General features: G+C 47.4%; 1 protein-coding gene across 2 annotated transcripts in view; it reads left to right on the forward strand.

Moving 5' to 3' along the window:
• The window catches only part of hck (HCK proto-oncogene, Src family tyrosine kinase), a 98,151-nt gene that overhangs the window by 68,214 nt on the left and 12,540 nt on the right, over positions 1-17,397 (forward strand). For both annotated transcript variants that reach the window (XM_055652663.1, XM_055652662.1), the window contains exons 8-10: positions 1,427-1,579; positions 4,293-4,475; positions 12,767-12,843. In XM_055652663.1, the coding sequence (XP_055508638.1) occupies positions 1,427-1,579; positions 4,293-4,475; positions 12,767-12,843 (413 nt within the window). The remainder of the gene's footprint in view (positions 1-1,426; positions 1,580-4,292; positions 4,476-12,766; positions 12,844-17,397) is intronic.

Genomic DNA, 17,397 nt, shown 5'->3' on the forward strand with positions numbered 1-17,397 from the left:
GATAGTTGGATACAGGAGGTGTGTTGATGAGCAGATGGGTGGACAAAGTAATTGGGAGGAAATCAAAAGGTGTTGAGAGAAGGAGAGTGTAATGTGGAGCCTGGGGAAGGAATATGGTAGGAAAGATAGGAATGTTATTGGTTAATGGCCTGTCCCACTTAGGCGACTACAGTAGACTAGGCTGTCACCACATGGTTGCCAGGGTGTTGCCTGTACGGTCGTGAGTCGTCCCCTCAGTCGCCCAAATAGCCGTAGCGTTTTTCTGGTCGCCGCTGGATTTTGAAATGTTCAAAACTTTTCAGCGACCGTTGGCGACCGTGGTAGCTCGTCTTCTCCTGACGTAGATTGTCGCTAGGTGACGCTGGTGCTGACTTTGGTGAATTCCATTGCCGCAGTCGCCTAAATACATCGCCTAGTGAGAGGGGCCTTTTCGTTGCCATTCCGTGCTGTACTGAATACGGAAGGGCCATTTAGAAGCCTAATAATGGAGGGGGTGAATCTGTTCCTTAGTCTGGTGGTACACACCTGCAGCTTCTGTATCTCCTGTCCGATGGGAGAGGGGCGGAGGAGAGATGACCAGGGGTGGGGAAGGTCTTTGATTGCAACAGAGAAAGCGAATATAAAATACCAGCATCTAGCAAGAATTGTTGATGAACTGTATCAAATTCAGATTCAGATTCAGATTCAATTTTAATTGTCATTGTCAGTGTACAGTACAGAGACAACGAAATGCATTTAGCATCTCCCTGGAAGAGCGACATAGCAAATGATTTGAATAAATAATAATAAGTGTCCGAGGGGGTGGGGTGGTGATTGGCAGTCACCGAGGTACGTTGTTGAGTAGAGTGACAGCCGCCGGAAAGAAGCTGTTCCTTGACCTGCTGGTTCGGCAACGGAGAGACCTGTAGCGCCTCCCGGATGGTAGGAGGGTAAACAGTCCATGGTTGGGGTGAGAGCAGTCCTTGGCGATGCTGAGCGCCCTCCGCAGACAGCGCTTGCTTTGGACAGACTCAATGGAGGGGAGCGAGGAACCGGTGATGCGTTGGGCAATTTTCACCACTCTCTGCAATGCCTTCCGGTCGGAGACAGAGCAGTTGCCATACCATACTGTGATGCAGTTGGTAAGGATGCTCTCGATGGTGCAGCGGTAGAAGTTCACCAGGATCTGAGGAGACAGATGGACCTTCTTCAGTCTCCTCAGGAAGAAGAGACGCTGATTGGTGAATGCAGGACATATAACTAGTGGCAAAAGGGTAATAAATACCATTCCTCCGCACATCATGTGAGTGTCATGTGTGCCAATGCTCTCCTCCGGTCCTCATCAGTTTGAAGATCAATTAGTCACAGATGATGATATAGTTCTGGTCTGTTCTCAACACGAGATCCACGATTACACGCTGACATTCCTTTCTCCCTCGATGACCAGACGTAGGGGATGGCTTGTGCCAGAAGCTGACAAAGGCCTGCCTGAGTGAGAAACCGCAGAAACCGTGGGAGAAAGATGCCTGGGAGATCCCGAGGGAGTCCCTGCGATTGGAGAAGAAGCTCGGAGCTGGGCAGTTCGGAGAAGTGTGGCTGGGTGAGTCATTTTCACTCTACTACATAAAACATAGAAACATAGAAAATAGGTGCAAGAGGAGGCCATTCGGCCCTTCGAGCCAGCACCGCCATTCATTGTGATCATGGCTGATCGTCCCCTATCAATAACCCGTGCCTGCCTTCACCCCATATCCCTTGACTCCACTAGCCCCTAGAGCTCTATCCAACTCTCTCTTAAATCCATCCAGTGAATTGGCCTCCGCTGCCCTCTATGGCAGGGAATCCCACAAATTCACAACTCTCTGGGTGGAAAAGTTTTTTCTCACCTCAGTCTTAAATCACCTCCCCTTTATTCTAAGACTTCAGACTTTACAGTTACAGCGCGGAGACGGGTCCCATCTGCCCACCGAGTCTGCGCCGGCCAGCGATCACCCCGTACACTCGCACCGTCCGACACAGTTTACAGAAGCCAATCAACCTCGTCTCAGTCCTAAATGGCCGACCCCTTATCCTTAAACTGTTTGAGCTGTTAAACGGATTTTAGTGGCCAGATAAAGTCCTGCCTTGGCTCTGGACATTCCGTTTGACCTCTCTACACTGGCTTTGTCTGTGAAACCCACAATGAGCTTATTCTCACAAAACTGTTGACCATCCAATTTTGCTTCCTCAGCTGCGAATACTGAGATACTCCTGCACTTTGTGTGCTTTTGAATGTTTACGAAACATTTGGACAGATAAATGACTAGCAAAGGTTTAGAGAGCTATGGTTCAACTGCTGGCCTTCTGAGTTCCTCCAGCACTCTGCGTTTTGCTCAAGATTCCAACATCTGAATTTCACTGTGTCTCCAGTCTATCTTTTCTGTTAGACAATAGACAATAGGTGCAGGAGTAGGCCATTCGGCCCTTCGAGACAGCACCGCCATTCAATGTGGTCATGGCTGATCATCCCCAATCAGTACCCCGTTCCTGCCTTCTCCCCATATCCCCTGACCCCGCTATCTTTAAGAGCCCTATCTAGCTCTCTCTTGAAAGTATCCAGAGAACCAGCCTCCACTGAGGCAGAAAATTCCACAGACTCACAACTCTCTGTGACAAAAAGTGTTTCCTCGTCTCCGTTCTAAATAGCTTACCCTTTATTCTTAAACTGTGTGGCCCTTGGTTCTGGGCTCCCCCAACATCAAGAACACTGTTTGAGAATAACAACCTGTTGACTCCAGGGGATGATTTTAAACATTGAATATTATCTGTATTTGTCTTTCTAACTGAACTATGTAATTAGAGCAAGGTAAACATTAGCATTGCCAGATCCTTTGTGCAGGCAGAACAGGTTTTCTATTAAAGGCTTCTGAAGTTGGATTGTACCCACCCAATGCGAATAAATTATTCTTCTTAAAATGTCATTCCCCATCTTTGGTTTGAAGTATTTCCTGTCACGATTTGTGAAATATGGAAAAATGTGGACGCAGCCCAGACCATCACACAGACCAACCTCCCTTCCGTCGACTCCCTATTGTTCCCGATGTTGGGGAAGTCCAGAACGAGGGGTCACAGTTTAAGGATAAGAGGGAAGTCTTTTAGGACAGAGAAGAGAAAAACATTTTTCACGCAGAGAGTGGTGAATCTCTGGAAATCTCTGCTACAGAAGGTAGTTGAGGCCAGTTCATTGGCTATATTTAAGAGGGAGTTAGATGTGGCCCTTGTGGCTAAAGGGATCAGGGGGTATGGAGAGAAGGCAGGTACAGGATACTGAGTTGGATGATCAACCATGATCATACTGAATGGCGGTGCTGGCTCGAAGGGCCGAGTGGCCTACTCCTGCACCTATTTTCTATGTTTCTATGACTCCCTCTACACCTCACGCTGCCTCGGCAAGGCCAGCAGCATCATCAAGGACCAGTCACACCCCGGCCACTCCCTCTTTCCCCCTCTCCCATCGGGCAAGAGGTACAGAAGTGTGAAAACGCACACCTCCAGATTCAGGGACAGTTTTTTCCCAGCGATTATCAGGCAACCGAACCATCCTTTCACCAACTAGCGAGAGGTCCTGAGCTACAAATCTACCTCATGAAGACCCTCGGACTATTTTTAATCGGACTTTACTGGGCCTTATCTTGCACTAAACATTATTCCTTGACCCTGTATCTGTAAACTGTGGACAGCACGATTGTAATCATCGGTAGACAAAACATGCTAGAGAAACTCAGCGGGTGAGGCAGCATCTATGGAGAGAAGGAATAGGTGACGTTTCAGGTCGGGACCAGACTGGTGTTGGGGGTGGGGGGGGGGGGGGTGGGTGGGGGGGAGAAGGAGGGAGAAAGCAAGGACTATCTAAAAATTAGAGAAGTCAATGTTCATACCGCTGGGGTGTAAACTACCCAAGCGAAATATGAGGTGCTGCTCCTCCAATTTACGGTGGGACTCACTCTGGCCATGGAGGAGGCCCAGGACAGAAAGGTTGGATTGGGAATGGGAGGGGGAGTTGAAGTGCTGAGCCACCGGGAGATCAGGTTGGTTATAAACATGTGTAGTATCTTCACAACGAGAAAGCTTTTCACTGTACCTCAGTACACAGAGCAAGAATTAACTAAACTATACAACAGGTAAAAGCATAATTGTAGCTGAAATAGGGACTGCTGAACCTACCCATGTGGAGTGATGTTTTTAATTCACCAATTAATCAATTTGTAGTCATAATATTTTTAAAAGGTGAAATGTAAGAGGCTAATTATACAGTATAAACCTCTTTATTTCAGCGACATTCAAAAACCACACCAAGGTGGCAGTGAAAACCATGAAGCCAGGAACAATGTCAGTGGAGGCTTTCCTGATGGAGGCTAATCTGATGAAGGCTCTACAGCACGACAAGCTGGTACGGCTCAACGCAGTGGTGACCAAGGAGGAGCCCATCTACATCATCACGGAGTTAATGTCCAAAGGTAGTACTTGTGCCTGGATTGCTGATGTACTAATGGCCAGAGGATCTGGGGTGACGGAGGAACTGAAGGAAATGGTGTTGGATAGACTGATGGGACTTAAGGCTGATAAATCCCCAGGGCCTGATGGTCTGCATCCCAGGGCACTTAAGGAAGTGGATCTAGAAATAGTGGATGCATTGGTGGTAATTTTATTCTATAGACTCAGGATCAGTTCCTGGGGATTGGAGGGTAGCTAATGTTATCCCACTTTTTAAGAAAGGCGGGAGAGAGAGAAAACTGGGAATTATAGACCAGTTAGCCTGACATCGGTGGTGGGGAAGATGCTGGAGTCAATCATAAAAGATAAGATAGCCGAACATTTGGATAGCAGTAACAGGATCGGTCCGAGTCAGCGTGGATTTACGAAGGGGAAATCATGCTTGACTAATCTTCTGGAATTTTTTGACGATGTAATAGACAATAGGTGCAGGAGTAGAGGCCATTTGGCCCTTCGAGCCAGCACCGCCATTCAATGTGATCATGGCTGATCATCCCCGATCAGTACCCCGTTCCTGCCTTCTCCCCATATCCCCTGACTCCGCTATTTTTAAGAGCCCTATCTATCTCTCTCTTGAAAGCATCCAGAGAACCTGCCTCCACCGCCCTCTGAGGCAGAGAATTCCACAGACTCACCGCTCTCTGTGAGAAAAAGTGTTTCCTCGTCTCCGTTCTAAATGGCTTACCCCTTATTCTTAAACTTTGTCCCCTGGTTCTGGACTCCCCTAACATTGGGAACATGTTTCCTGCCTCTAGCGTGTCCAACCCCTTAACAATCTTATATGTTTCAATGTCAGACCTCTGGCGTCTGTCTGTCTGTGTGGAGTTTGCACGTTCTCCCTGTGACCGCGTGGGTTTTCCCCGGGTGCTCCGGTTTCCTCCCACACCCTAAAGACTGCTGGTGCATCCGGTGACTCGGTGGGCTGAAGGGCCTGTTTCCTCGCTGTAACTCTAAATATTCTAATATTCACAGTTTGTCGTCTTATCAACGATATCTAAATCTATGTCACAGCAGCAATCTGTGTCGAATATTACTATAGCTGTGTCCCAGGAAGGTATTGCCCTATTTCGAGTCTGTGTTGGTCTCATTATTGTTCTCAATGTTAAAGATAGAAGCTGCACCTGCTTACGAACCGTGGTTCCAAAAAAAGGCCCTTGTCAAACCATTCAAGTCTAAACTCTCAGCGGCTCCTGCCTGATCAAGTCAGTCATCTGTGCTAGTTTTCTACAGGGGCCATTTACGTCCAAAAGTCAACTAAATTAACTAACGACATGTCATTTGCATACATTGTGCAGTGCGATTTTTTAAATATAGAATAGAGAATCTAGGGCAGACTACACACAGCACGGAAACAGGCCCTTCAGCCCAACTATTCCATGCCGACCATAATGCCCCATCTACACTGGTCCCATTTGTCCGTATTCGCTCATATCCCAAAACCTTCCCATCCATGTACTTGTCCAAATGTCTCAATAATGTTGTCATAGCAACAGTCCCAACTACCTCCTCGGCAGCTCGTTCCATAAACCCACCACCCTCTGAGCGAAAAAGTTGCCCCTGAGGTTTCTATTGAATCTTCTTTCCCCCCCCTCCCCCCCTCCCCCCTCCCCCCCTCTCCCCCCTCTCCCCCTCCCCCCCCCCCCCCCCTCCCCCCCTCCCCCCCCCCCCCCCTCCCCCCCCCCTCCCCCTCTCCCCCTCTCCCCCTCTCTCTCTCTCCCCCTCTCTCCCTCCCCCTCTCCCCCTCTCCCCCTCTCCCCCTCTCTCCCTCTCTCCCTCTCTCCCCTCTCCCTCTCTCCCTCTCTCCCTCTCTCCCTCTCTCCCTCTCTCCCTCTCTCCCTCCCTCTCTCCCTCCCTCTCTCCCTCTCTCCCTCTCTCCCTCTCTCCCTCTCCCTCCAGGTTTCTAACGAGAAAAAAATGTTCAATGTGTGAGTGTGGGTGTATACGTGTGTGTGTGTGTGTGTATATATATATATATGCGCACGCACACACATTAAACAAACAATAATAGTGTAGAAAGACACACTGTCTATTCTCCTGGTGATTCTGTGCTCCTCAATACTCTGTGTGTGATGAAGGTGTGTACCTGTAATACACCCAGACATGTCGGGGGGGGAGGGGGGTGGGGGGATGAGCCAAATGCTGAGTTAACCCAGGAGTGCCGCACTGTGAGGCAGCATGCGTGTCCTGTGCCACTCCTCAGCCTCATGTTCCCATGGTGCGTGCCAGGTATATTTCCCTAAAGATCCCGTGATTGTTATCAGGTATTCCCTAAAATACATTTGTATATAGTTCCTCTTTCTGAAAACTTCCCGCACAAGGTTGGTGAATCATTAACGGAAATATTTGCATGAATTTGTGAACCACTCATGTGACTGGACATCCTGGTGGAGAATAATATCTTTGTCTTTTTTTAAATCCATGGCATTCATCATGTTAGTTCTCACCTGTGTTTTTTTTCATGCAGTCATAAAAAGAGTCAGACACACACGCCTTTAATAAATAGATGTGGCAAATTGCTGGCACTAAAATAAAGTCATTTACCTTTTGAGATGTGTGGGTACACCATCCTGTCACCCGAACTGAAGCCACACATCCACGTTCCAATCTTCACCCCAATGTGCTTCAGTCAATTAAGTCGAGTTGCTCAAAAGGTAAAGGAACATTGGATAATATTGACACAAAAAGCTGCCCCCCCCCCTTTTTTTTAAAGCGATTTCCAGCCATGCCTACCAGCGATCCCCGCGCACTAGAACTATCCTACACACACATTTAGGGACAATTTACAATTAACTTACAAACCTGTACGCCTTTGTAGTGTGGGAGGAAACCGGAGCGCCCGGAGAAAACCCACACGGGTCACGGGGAGAACGCACCAACTCCGTACAGACAGCGCCCATGGCCAGGATGGAACCCGGGTCTCTAGCGCTGTGAGGCAGCAACTCTATTGCTGCTAAATGATGTCGGGCAAATGACGTCCAAGTGGGACAGGCCCTTTAGATACAGCTCTTCGGGCTAACGGAATGGAGGGATTGGGGGAAAAAGCAGGGACAGGGTCCTGATTCTGGATGATCAGCTGGCTCGACGGGCTGAACGTGCCATTGGTAAAAATATTAGTCATTTCTAATGCTGAAGGAAGACATTTGCATGATGTTATTGCAGAGATAGACAGGCATCGACACACCAGACTCTCCATGGATGTTGGTGTAAGTACACAGGGGCGTGCAGTGTGGGGGAGGGTGCAAGTTCCTGTGGCCATCCCCACCCCCCCCCTCTAAACTACAAGCTTCCCCGTCCATAAAACCACAACAGCTGATTTTGCAGATAGCAAAACCTTGCAACAGAAAATGTTTACAAAACAATTGCCTTTTAACTGAGCTTTATCAACAGCGGAAATGAGGTGCAGGAGTAGGCCATTCAGCCCGTCAAGCCAGCTGATCATTCAGAATCAGTAGCCTGTTCCTGCTTTTTCCCCATATCCCCTGAATCCGCTATCTTTAAGAGCCCTATCTAACTCTCTTGAATACATCCAGTGAATTGGCCTCCACTGCCTTCTGTAGTTTCTGCATGAGAACTGTTTTTTAAAGATTTTTGTCATATCTTTCAAAACATATCTATTCCTTCTCTCCAGAGATGCTGCCTGTCCCGCTGAGTTACTCCAGCATTTTGTGTCTACCTTCGGTTTAAACCAGCATCTGCAGTTCCTTCCTACACATAATATCTTGATCACCCAGTTAATAATTTGAAGTATTTTTTTGAAATATTGACATTTGCACTGGTGTTTTTCAAAGGAAATCTGGAAAATCTCATTCTAGTCGAGTAAAACGTATCGTAAATATAAATTGTCATCAAATACTCACTGTGTATAATGTGGGGACACAAGTGACTGCAGATGCTGGGATCTTGAGCGAAACACAAAATGCTGGAGGAACTCAGTAGGTCAGGCAGCATCTGTGGGGAGGAATGGTCAGACAACCTTTTTGGGTCAAGACTCCTCCACAGGCTGAAGAAAGATGCCAACTCAAAAAGTCATTTGTCCATTTGGACACGCTAGAGGCAGGAAACATGTTCCCGATGTTTTGGGGGAGTCCAGAACCAGGGGCCACAGTTTAAGAATAAGGAGTCAGCCATTTAGAACGGAGACGAGGAAACACTTTTTCACCCAGAGAGTGGTGAGTCTGTGGAATTCTCTGCCTCAGAGGCGGTGGAGGCCGGTTCTCTGGATACTTTCAAGAGAGAGCTAGATAGGGCTCTTAAAGATAGTGGAGTCAGGGGATATGAGGAGAAGGCAGGAACGGGGTACTGATTGGGGATGATCAGCCATGATCACATTGAATGGCGGTGCTGGCTCGAAGGGCCGAATGGCCTCTACTCCTGCACCTATTGTCTATTGTCTATTGTTATTCTCTCCACTGCCACTGCCTGACCCGCTGAGTTCCTCCAGCAGTTAATGTTTCAGCAAAAAGATCGTGTTACTTTGGGCTGACTAGGCCGGATGAGACCCGATGCATGAAAACATTCAGAATTTTAACTCTAGTTTTAGAATCAATTGTTCCAAATCAGTAATAAGTTGCCCCAAGCTGCAGGTTACAGCAATATTACATCAAGCACCATTATTTATACCTGTTTGAATTATTTCTCCCACACAGAGAATGAACCAAACTGTTAACAAATAACCAAACCTGTAATTAAATTATATTGCGGAACAGTTTGGGCCCAGAAGCCAATTTAATCCAATTGCAGGTTTAAACATTAAATGCATTCTCACTTGAACCTGCGTGCCACCTTCAAGGTGAATTTTAGGTTCTGGAGAGAGTGTGCCTCCTAAATAGAAATTAGTGTGGAATATAATATCAAATGTTGAACCAGTTTGGTTTAATTTTTGTTTCGTGTCGACTGTTTCAAAAGTGGCCACTGATTGTGAAACGTTGAAAATTGACATTTGTGGTAGCGTTGAAACCGTGTGACTCAGACCCGGACTCTCAAGCCGTCTGTAGCTTTTGGTACGATTAAAGGGGTCGAGGAAGGAACGCTCACGTCAATCGTGGCCCTGTTTCCACCGATCTTTCCACCATCTCGCACAAGAAGCAACAAGACAGACACCGTTGTCAAAGTCAATTTTATTCGTCACATGCACCCGAAGGTGCAGTGAAATGAATTTGCCAGCAGCGATACACTTAAAAATAACACACAACACACTATAGAATTTAACACAAACATCCACCACAGTATTCTTCACTGCGGTGGAAGGCAACAAAGTTGTACGCAGATGCCGAGAAGTGTGTTCGGCTCTGTCTGAACAACTTCTAATCTTGTGTGTGGACTCGATACGAAGATACAATTAAACACATATCCCCTCCCATCTCCCCTCCACCGTGTCCAGCCAGGCACACTGCACCTACGCAGGTCCATTTTATCTTGCTGCTCATTAGGAAGGAGATTGAGAACCTCCTGAGCTGGTGGCAAGACATTGGAGTGATCGGCTTCAGGAAGTGGAGCGGTACACACACACACACACACACAGTCCCACGCACATAGACGCACCCGCCCATAGACACACACACACAGACCCACACACAAACACACACACACGCGCACACACACACACGCCACAGCCACACACACACACACACACACACACCACGCGCACACACACACACACAGATACACACACACATGCACACACACACACACGCGCGCACACACACACACACACACAGGGCGCACACACACACACACACACACACACAGACACACACACACCCACACACACAGGGCGCACACACACACACACACACCACAGCACATGCACACACACACACACACACACACACGTGCACACGCACACACCACAGCACATGCACACACACACACACACACGCGCGCGCACGCGCGCACACGCACACGCACACACCACAGCGCGCGCGCATACACACGCACACACACACACACACACACACACACACACACACGCACGTTGACGGTACCAAAGGTGAAATGGTTGAAAGTTTCAGTTTCGTTTGTTGTCATGTGTATCGAGGTACAGTGAAAAGCTTTTTGTTGCGTGCTAACCAGCCATAGAAACATAGAAAGACAATCTGATGACAATTGTGGTCATGATCAAACCTGTGCCTGTGGTGGTGTGAGGCAGCAGTTCTACCCGCTGCTCGTGCTTAAATTAATTCCTCGCATCAACTTGATCTTACATTCAAATCCTTGTGACCGGGGGAAAAATGTTCCCAATGTTGGGCAAGTCCAGAACCAGGGGCCACAGTCTTAGAATAAAGGAGAGGTCATTTAAGACTGAGGTGAGAAAAATCTTTTTCACCCAGAGAGTTGTGAATTTGTGGAATTCCCTGCCACAGAGGGCAGTGGAGGCCAAGTCACTGGATGGATTTAAGAGAGAGTTAGATAGAGCTCTAGGGGCTGGTGGAGTCAAGGGATATGGGGAGAAGGCAGGCACGGGTTATTGATTGGGGACGATCAGCCATGATCACAATGAATGGCGGTGCTGGCTCTAAGGGCCGAATGGCCTCCTCCTGCACCTATTTTCTATGTTTCTAAGAAACTAAAGCGGAGTCCAGTTCAGCGTTTATTTAGGGCGTTGCGTCGGCAGGAAAGGGATTGTGTGGACGTTGAGAAGATTATTTTGCATACCGCTGCAGATGATGTACCAACTACCTCTTTTCCACCGTCTACAGGAAGCCATCTGGCCCAGATATATCTCAGCAAACAGCAGCTGATGGAGAGGGGGGAAGTCTATAAGACGTCAGTCAGTCTTGGTCAGCTAACCAGAAAGAAAAGCTCAATAACATTGAAGGTAGACAGAAATGCTGGAGAAACTCAGCGGGTGAGGCAGCATCTACGGAGCGAAGGAAATAGGCAACGTTTCAGGACAAAACCCAAAGGAAATAGGCAACGTTTCGGGTCGAAACCCGAAGGGTTTCGGCCCGAAACGTTGCCTATTTTCTTTGCTCCATAGATGCTGCCTCACCTGCTGAATTTCTCCAGCATTTTTGTCTACCTTCGATTTTCCAGCATCTGCAGTTCCTTCTTAAACATAAAAATCATACCACGTTTCGGGTCAAAACCCTTCTTGAATAAGCCTCCTCCACACTGCTGCCTGCACTGTGTTTCGCTGTTCATAACATTTTTTTAAATTCTGAACACTAAGATTTTTTTTTTAATCTCTGGGAAGTTTGTTGTTTTTTTTTTCACTGTGTGGCTCTTTGTCGGAGCCGAATATCTAACCCGACCAATTTCCTTTGTTTGTGGTGAGCCATTGAAGGTGTGATATTACTGTGGCCATGGAGATGTAAGGGGAAGCCAACTGATGCAAGTGCAAATACCCAGAAAATTCTGTGGAAACAAGGAACTGCAAGTGCTGGTTCACAATAGAAGACATAAAGTGCTGGAGTAACTCAGTGCGTAGACGGAAATATGCTGGAGAAACTCCGTAGATGCTGCCTCACCCGCTGAGTTTCCCCAGCATTTTTGTCTACCTTCGATTTTTCCAGCATCTGCAGTTCTTTCTTCAAGAGTAAATCAGTGGATCAGGCAGTATCTCTGAGGAGATGCTTAGAAGATGGGTCTGAAGGAAGATCTGACGAAAGGATAAGGGGGAAGGTTTTTAGGACCGAGATGAGAAAATCATTTTTTACACAGAGAGTGGTGAATCTGTGGAATTCTCTGCCACAGAAGGTAGTTGAGGCCACAGTTCATTGGCTATATTTAAGAGGGAGTTAGATGTGGCCCTTGTGGGATCAGGGGGGTATGGAGAGAAGGCAGGTACAGGATACTGAGTTGGATGATCAGCCATGAACATATTGAATGGTGGTGTAGGCTCGAAGGGCCGAATGGCCTCTACTCCTGCACCTATTTTCTATGTTTCGACCCGAAACGTCACCCATTCCTTCTCTCCAGAGATGCTGCCTGTCCCGCTGAGTTCCTCCAGCATTTTGTATCGACCTCGGTTTAAACCAGCATCTGCAGTTCCTTCCTACACACCTCCGCAGAACATGGTGAGGTGAGGTGACGTTTCGAGTCGGGACCCTTCCTCAGCCTGGATGCGCCAAGCTCCACCAGCACGAAGTGTGTCTTCTTTCTGTACTTGTCGCTTGGACAATAGACGATAGGTGCTGGAGTAGGCCATTTGGCCCTTCGAGCCAGCACCAAATTATTATCGGCCTCATAATAATGAGTAAGGTGTCATTTAATGACATATACAAGTGCTAACGCCTCCCTCTGTTTCCTGCAGGAAGCTTGTTAGATTTCTTGAAGAGTGAAGAAGGGAACCGAATACAGTTGCCCAAATTGATAGATTTTTCAGCACAGGTAAGCAACCATGCAGATCACACAGAAACTAACTATATCTGGGCCTTCCCCCCCACCCACCCACCCCGATGGAAACTGGTATATTATCTAGATATTATTGACACGTCTGTAATTCTGCCCCATGAAGTTGCACACATTTGCAATGGAATATTTTTGACTTAAAATTGCTGAAAAGATATTTGGTGTATTGCTTAAATTAAAAGGTGCTAAAGATTGCCGGTTGGATAAGAGTCGTTGAGCAGCCTGCCATGCGGTTCAAAAATATATTTATCTTAAAACTGCAGTTTGTTCATATCTTTACCCTTGCGAAACAGAGAGATTATGTTTTTTTTAATTTATGGCTAGTCAGAGTCACACAGCACAGAAATAGGCCCATTGCACAAACTTGGCCATGCTGTTTAAAATACCGCATCTACACATTTGGCCCATATCCTTCCATACCTGTCCTATCCATGTACCTAGGCAAATGTCTTTTAAATGCTGTTATACTACCTGCCTTAAGTTCTTCCTCTAGCATCTCATTCCATCACCCACCACCCACTGATTGGAAAATGGTACTCCTCATGTGAAGAAGGACATCCTTGCTATTGAGGCACTGCAGCGTAGGTTCAAGAGGTTAATCCCCGGGATGGCGGGACTGTCAAACGAGGAAAGATTGGAAAAACTGGGCTTTTATTCACTGGAATTTAGAAGGATGAGAGGGATTCTTAAAGAAACTTATAACATTATAAAAGGACTGGGGACATCTTTGGGGAAAAATGTTCCCAATGATGGGGGAGTCCAGAACCAGGGGCCACAGTCTAAGAATATAGGGGAAGCCATTTAAAACTGAGATGAGAAAAAAAATGTTCACCCAGAGAGTTGTGAATTTTGTAAGTTTCTATAAGATCCCCTCTCTCTAGAATTTAGGGGATTGAGAGGGGATCTTATAGAAACTTACAAAATTCTTAAGGGGTTGGACAGGCTAGATGCAGGAAGATTGTTCCCGATGTTAGGAAAGTCCAGGACAAGGGGTCACAGCTTAAGGATAAGGGGGAAATCCTTTAAAACCGAGATGAGAAGATCTTTTTTCACACAGAGAGTGGTGAATCTCTGGAATTCTCTGCCACAGAGGGTAGTTGAGGCCAGTTCATTGGCTATATTTAAGAGGGAGTTAGATGTGGCCCTTGTGGCTAAGGGGATCAGGGGGTATGGAGAGAAGGCAGGTACGAGATACAGAGTTGGATGATCAGCCATGATCATATTGAATGGCGGTGCAGGCTCGAAGGGCCGAATGGCCTACTCCTGCACCTAATTTCTATGTTTCTATGTTTCTATGAATTTGTGTAATTCTCTGCCACAGAGGGCAGTGGAGGCCAATTCACTGGATGAATTTAAAATAGAGTCATATAGAGTTCACCTCCTCCGACCTCATGTATTGCATCCGCTGCTCTAGGTGTCAGCTGCTCTACATCGGTGAGACCAAGTGTAGGCTTGGCAATCGCTTCGCCCAACACCTCCGCTCGGTCCGCAATACCTACCTGATCTCCCTGTGGCCCAGCACTTCAACTCCCCCTCCCATTCCGAATCCAACCTTTCTGTCCTGGGCCTCCTCCATGGCCAGAGTGAGTCCCACCGTAAATTGGAGGAGCAGCACGTAATATTTTGCTTGGGTAGTTTACACCCCAGCGGTATGAACATTGACTTCTCCAATTTCAGGTAGTCCCTGCTTTCTCCCTCCTTCCCCTCCCCTTCCCAGCTCTCCCACAGCCCACTGTCCCCGCCTCTTCCTTTCCTCTTCCCCCCCCACCCCCATATCAGTCTGAGGAAGGGTCTCGACCCGAAACGTCACCTATTCCTTCGCTCCATAGATGCTGCCTCACCCGCTGAGTTTCTCCAGCATTTTTGTCTACCTTCGATTTTTCCAGCATCTGCAGTTCCTTCTTAAACATAAAGTGTCACTGAATCGTTGAGAACCAATCTCCACACTCGAAGAACTTCTACGAACGTTTCTTCGGGCCACTGACGGGTGGGGAAATTTACACACGTTGAAATCTTTCTGCTTACACACGCCTCCCTCTGCGGGGAGCTGGTGATTATGCTTATTTACACATAATAACCGGCAACTACAATTTTATTTGCTAATGGTCTCAGTGGGTGCAGAGAATGACTTCCCAACCGACAGCGATCCTGTCTATAACCCAGCACCATATGGCTGTTCTTGAATTTTATAGCAATCAGAATTTTTTTTTTTTTTTTTAAATCGCTCCATATGCTGGATTGCTCCATTGCCACTCCTCTATGCCTTGCTGTAAAATCTACTGCAGTTATAGTGGTGAGTTGCGACAATCATTATGCCTCTGGGTGACATTTCCTCCCCTGGTAAACCTGATGATGTATCAATCCAAATCTTTGTTGCGGAGATTTTTTTAATCCCAATTGAACCAAACTTGCAAGTGTTAGAATATCAAGGGACAGAAGCAGGAAGTGGTGCGATGGCTCCAGGTCTTTGTCCATAGTTCAGTCATAAATTAGGATTGATCACATCTGGGTTTCAGTTCCGTTTCTCCAGCTGTTCCCCATCACCTCTGCTTCTCCTAAAGTCCAAATATCTTTCACCACAAGTCAAATCGAGTTTGTTTTCACGTGGCCTCGTGCAGTGAGGTGCAGGTACAATGCAGCGGCCCCTTAATGCTCCTGCTAGCCAGATCTTCACTGTCACTGCGGAGACCTAATCTGCGAGTTTGCCCTCGACTCAAACTCACAGCATTGTCGACACGTGGTCCTATGAGGTCACTGGAACTCTCCTTCATGCTCGAGGGAAGTTCCCGCATACTCATGGCCTCAACTAGGTCGTGGAAAGTATTTTAGCATGTAGAGAAATGTTCCGCGAATAGAATTTGGTCGGCATGGGTCTTTGTAACTCGTAGCGCAGCGGAGTGGGGTCGCTATTTAGTTACAGGCAGTAGAGGGCAGCCATTGGCCATCTCCTTCGCTGACCGGGCATTTTAATTGGCTCATTGGAGTTTTCAGAGTCAAGGAAAAACGTAGGTAAAATGTCCCTAAACATTATTATATTTCTTAAAAGTGTCTCCACTCCTTCTTCTTCTCTCCCCCCCTTCTCTCCCCCCCTTCTCTCCCCCCCTTCTCTCCCCCCTTCCCCCCCCTTCTCCCCCCCCCCTCTCTCTCCCCCTCCTCCCCCCTTCTTCTCCCCCCCCCCCTTCTCCCCCCCTCCCCCCCCCCTTCTCCCCCCCCCCCTCTTCTCTTCTCCCCCCCCCCCCTTCTCTCCCCCCCCTCATCGCTCCTTCTCTCTCCCCCCCCTTCTCTCCCCCCCTTCTCTCCCCCCCCTCCCCCCCTTCTCCCCCCCGTTCTCCCCCCCCCCCCTTCTCTCCCCCCCCCCTTCTCTCTCCCCCCCTTCCCCCCCCCCTTCTTCCCCCATCTCTCCTCCCTCCCCCCCTTCTTCCCCCCCCCTTCCCCCCCCCCCCCTTCTCCACCCGCTGAGTTTCTCCTCTCACCAGCCCGTAAGGCTGTTTATGTTTTTCCATCTTAACCACCAGCCTAGTAAGGCTCGTTTATGATTTTCAGACATAACTTGGGCGGTTTTAGACCGAGAATAAGTGAATACCTCTTTTCTGCCACAGAAATATTTGGCTGTCAAAGATACATCACAGAAACGGAGCCTTCAGCCCAACTTGCCCGTGCCGACCTTGGGAAGACCAAGAATAAGTAATACCTTTTTTAAAAATATTACTGTCAAAGATACATCACAGAAACAGACCCTTCAGCCCAACTTGCCCGTGCCGACCAACCTACCCCATCTACGCTAGTCCTACTTGTCTGCATTTGGCCCATTTCCCTCGAAACCTTTCCTATCCAAAGTTAAAAGGAAATAAATATATAACTAAATGCTGCTTGCCTATTTTAGGTTTTGTTTTGGTTTCGTTGTCGTTTGGCTTCTTGTCACATGTACTGTGGTACAGTGAAAAGCTTTTATGTTGCGTGATATCCAGTTAGCAATCGAGCCGTTGCACACTGTACAGATACAGGGAGTAACGTTTAGTGCAAGATGATATCATTGCCGTTGATATTGTCCATGTTTCGGTTTGCGTATTTTGAAGCAATATTCATCTCTCATGGTCACTCTCGCAGGATCCGTTTGATAAAATCCTTTTAGATTCTTTAGTGGGTTTTAAAGATCTCACGTTGTGTGTTGAAGGGAGCTGCAGTGTTGGAGGCGTTCAGCATGTACCGCATGCTAGTGTTGCTTGGGTGGAAACCGGGGAACCTACTGTAAGATTGAGTTGAATTGACAGTAAACTAAATGTAGTTATTTTCAAATATGCTATTTTTAAGAAAAGTGAAAAGGGAAGCAGCGATGTGCTTAGTTCTAACTATACGAAAATGCTAGCGCAGAAAGACATTCAAAAATGCATCTTAAGCAGTACAAGCAAATCTATAAATACGTTTTTTTTTTGCGCTCTGGATGTTTTTCTTTCCTCTTGTTACCACAGCAACAACCCCAGTGATTTGCATGTTTCTGATGACCACTTGGAGCAGAATTAGGCCATTTGGCCC

The sequence above is a fragment of the Leucoraja erinacea genome, chromosome 21, assembly GCF_028641065.1.
Source record: "Leucoraja erinacea ecotype New England chromosome 21, Leri_hhj_1, whole genome shotgun sequence".
Taxonomy (NCBI): domain Eukaryota; kingdom Metazoa; phylum Chordata; class Chondrichthyes; order Rajiformes; family Rajidae; genus Leucoraja; species Leucoraja erinaceus.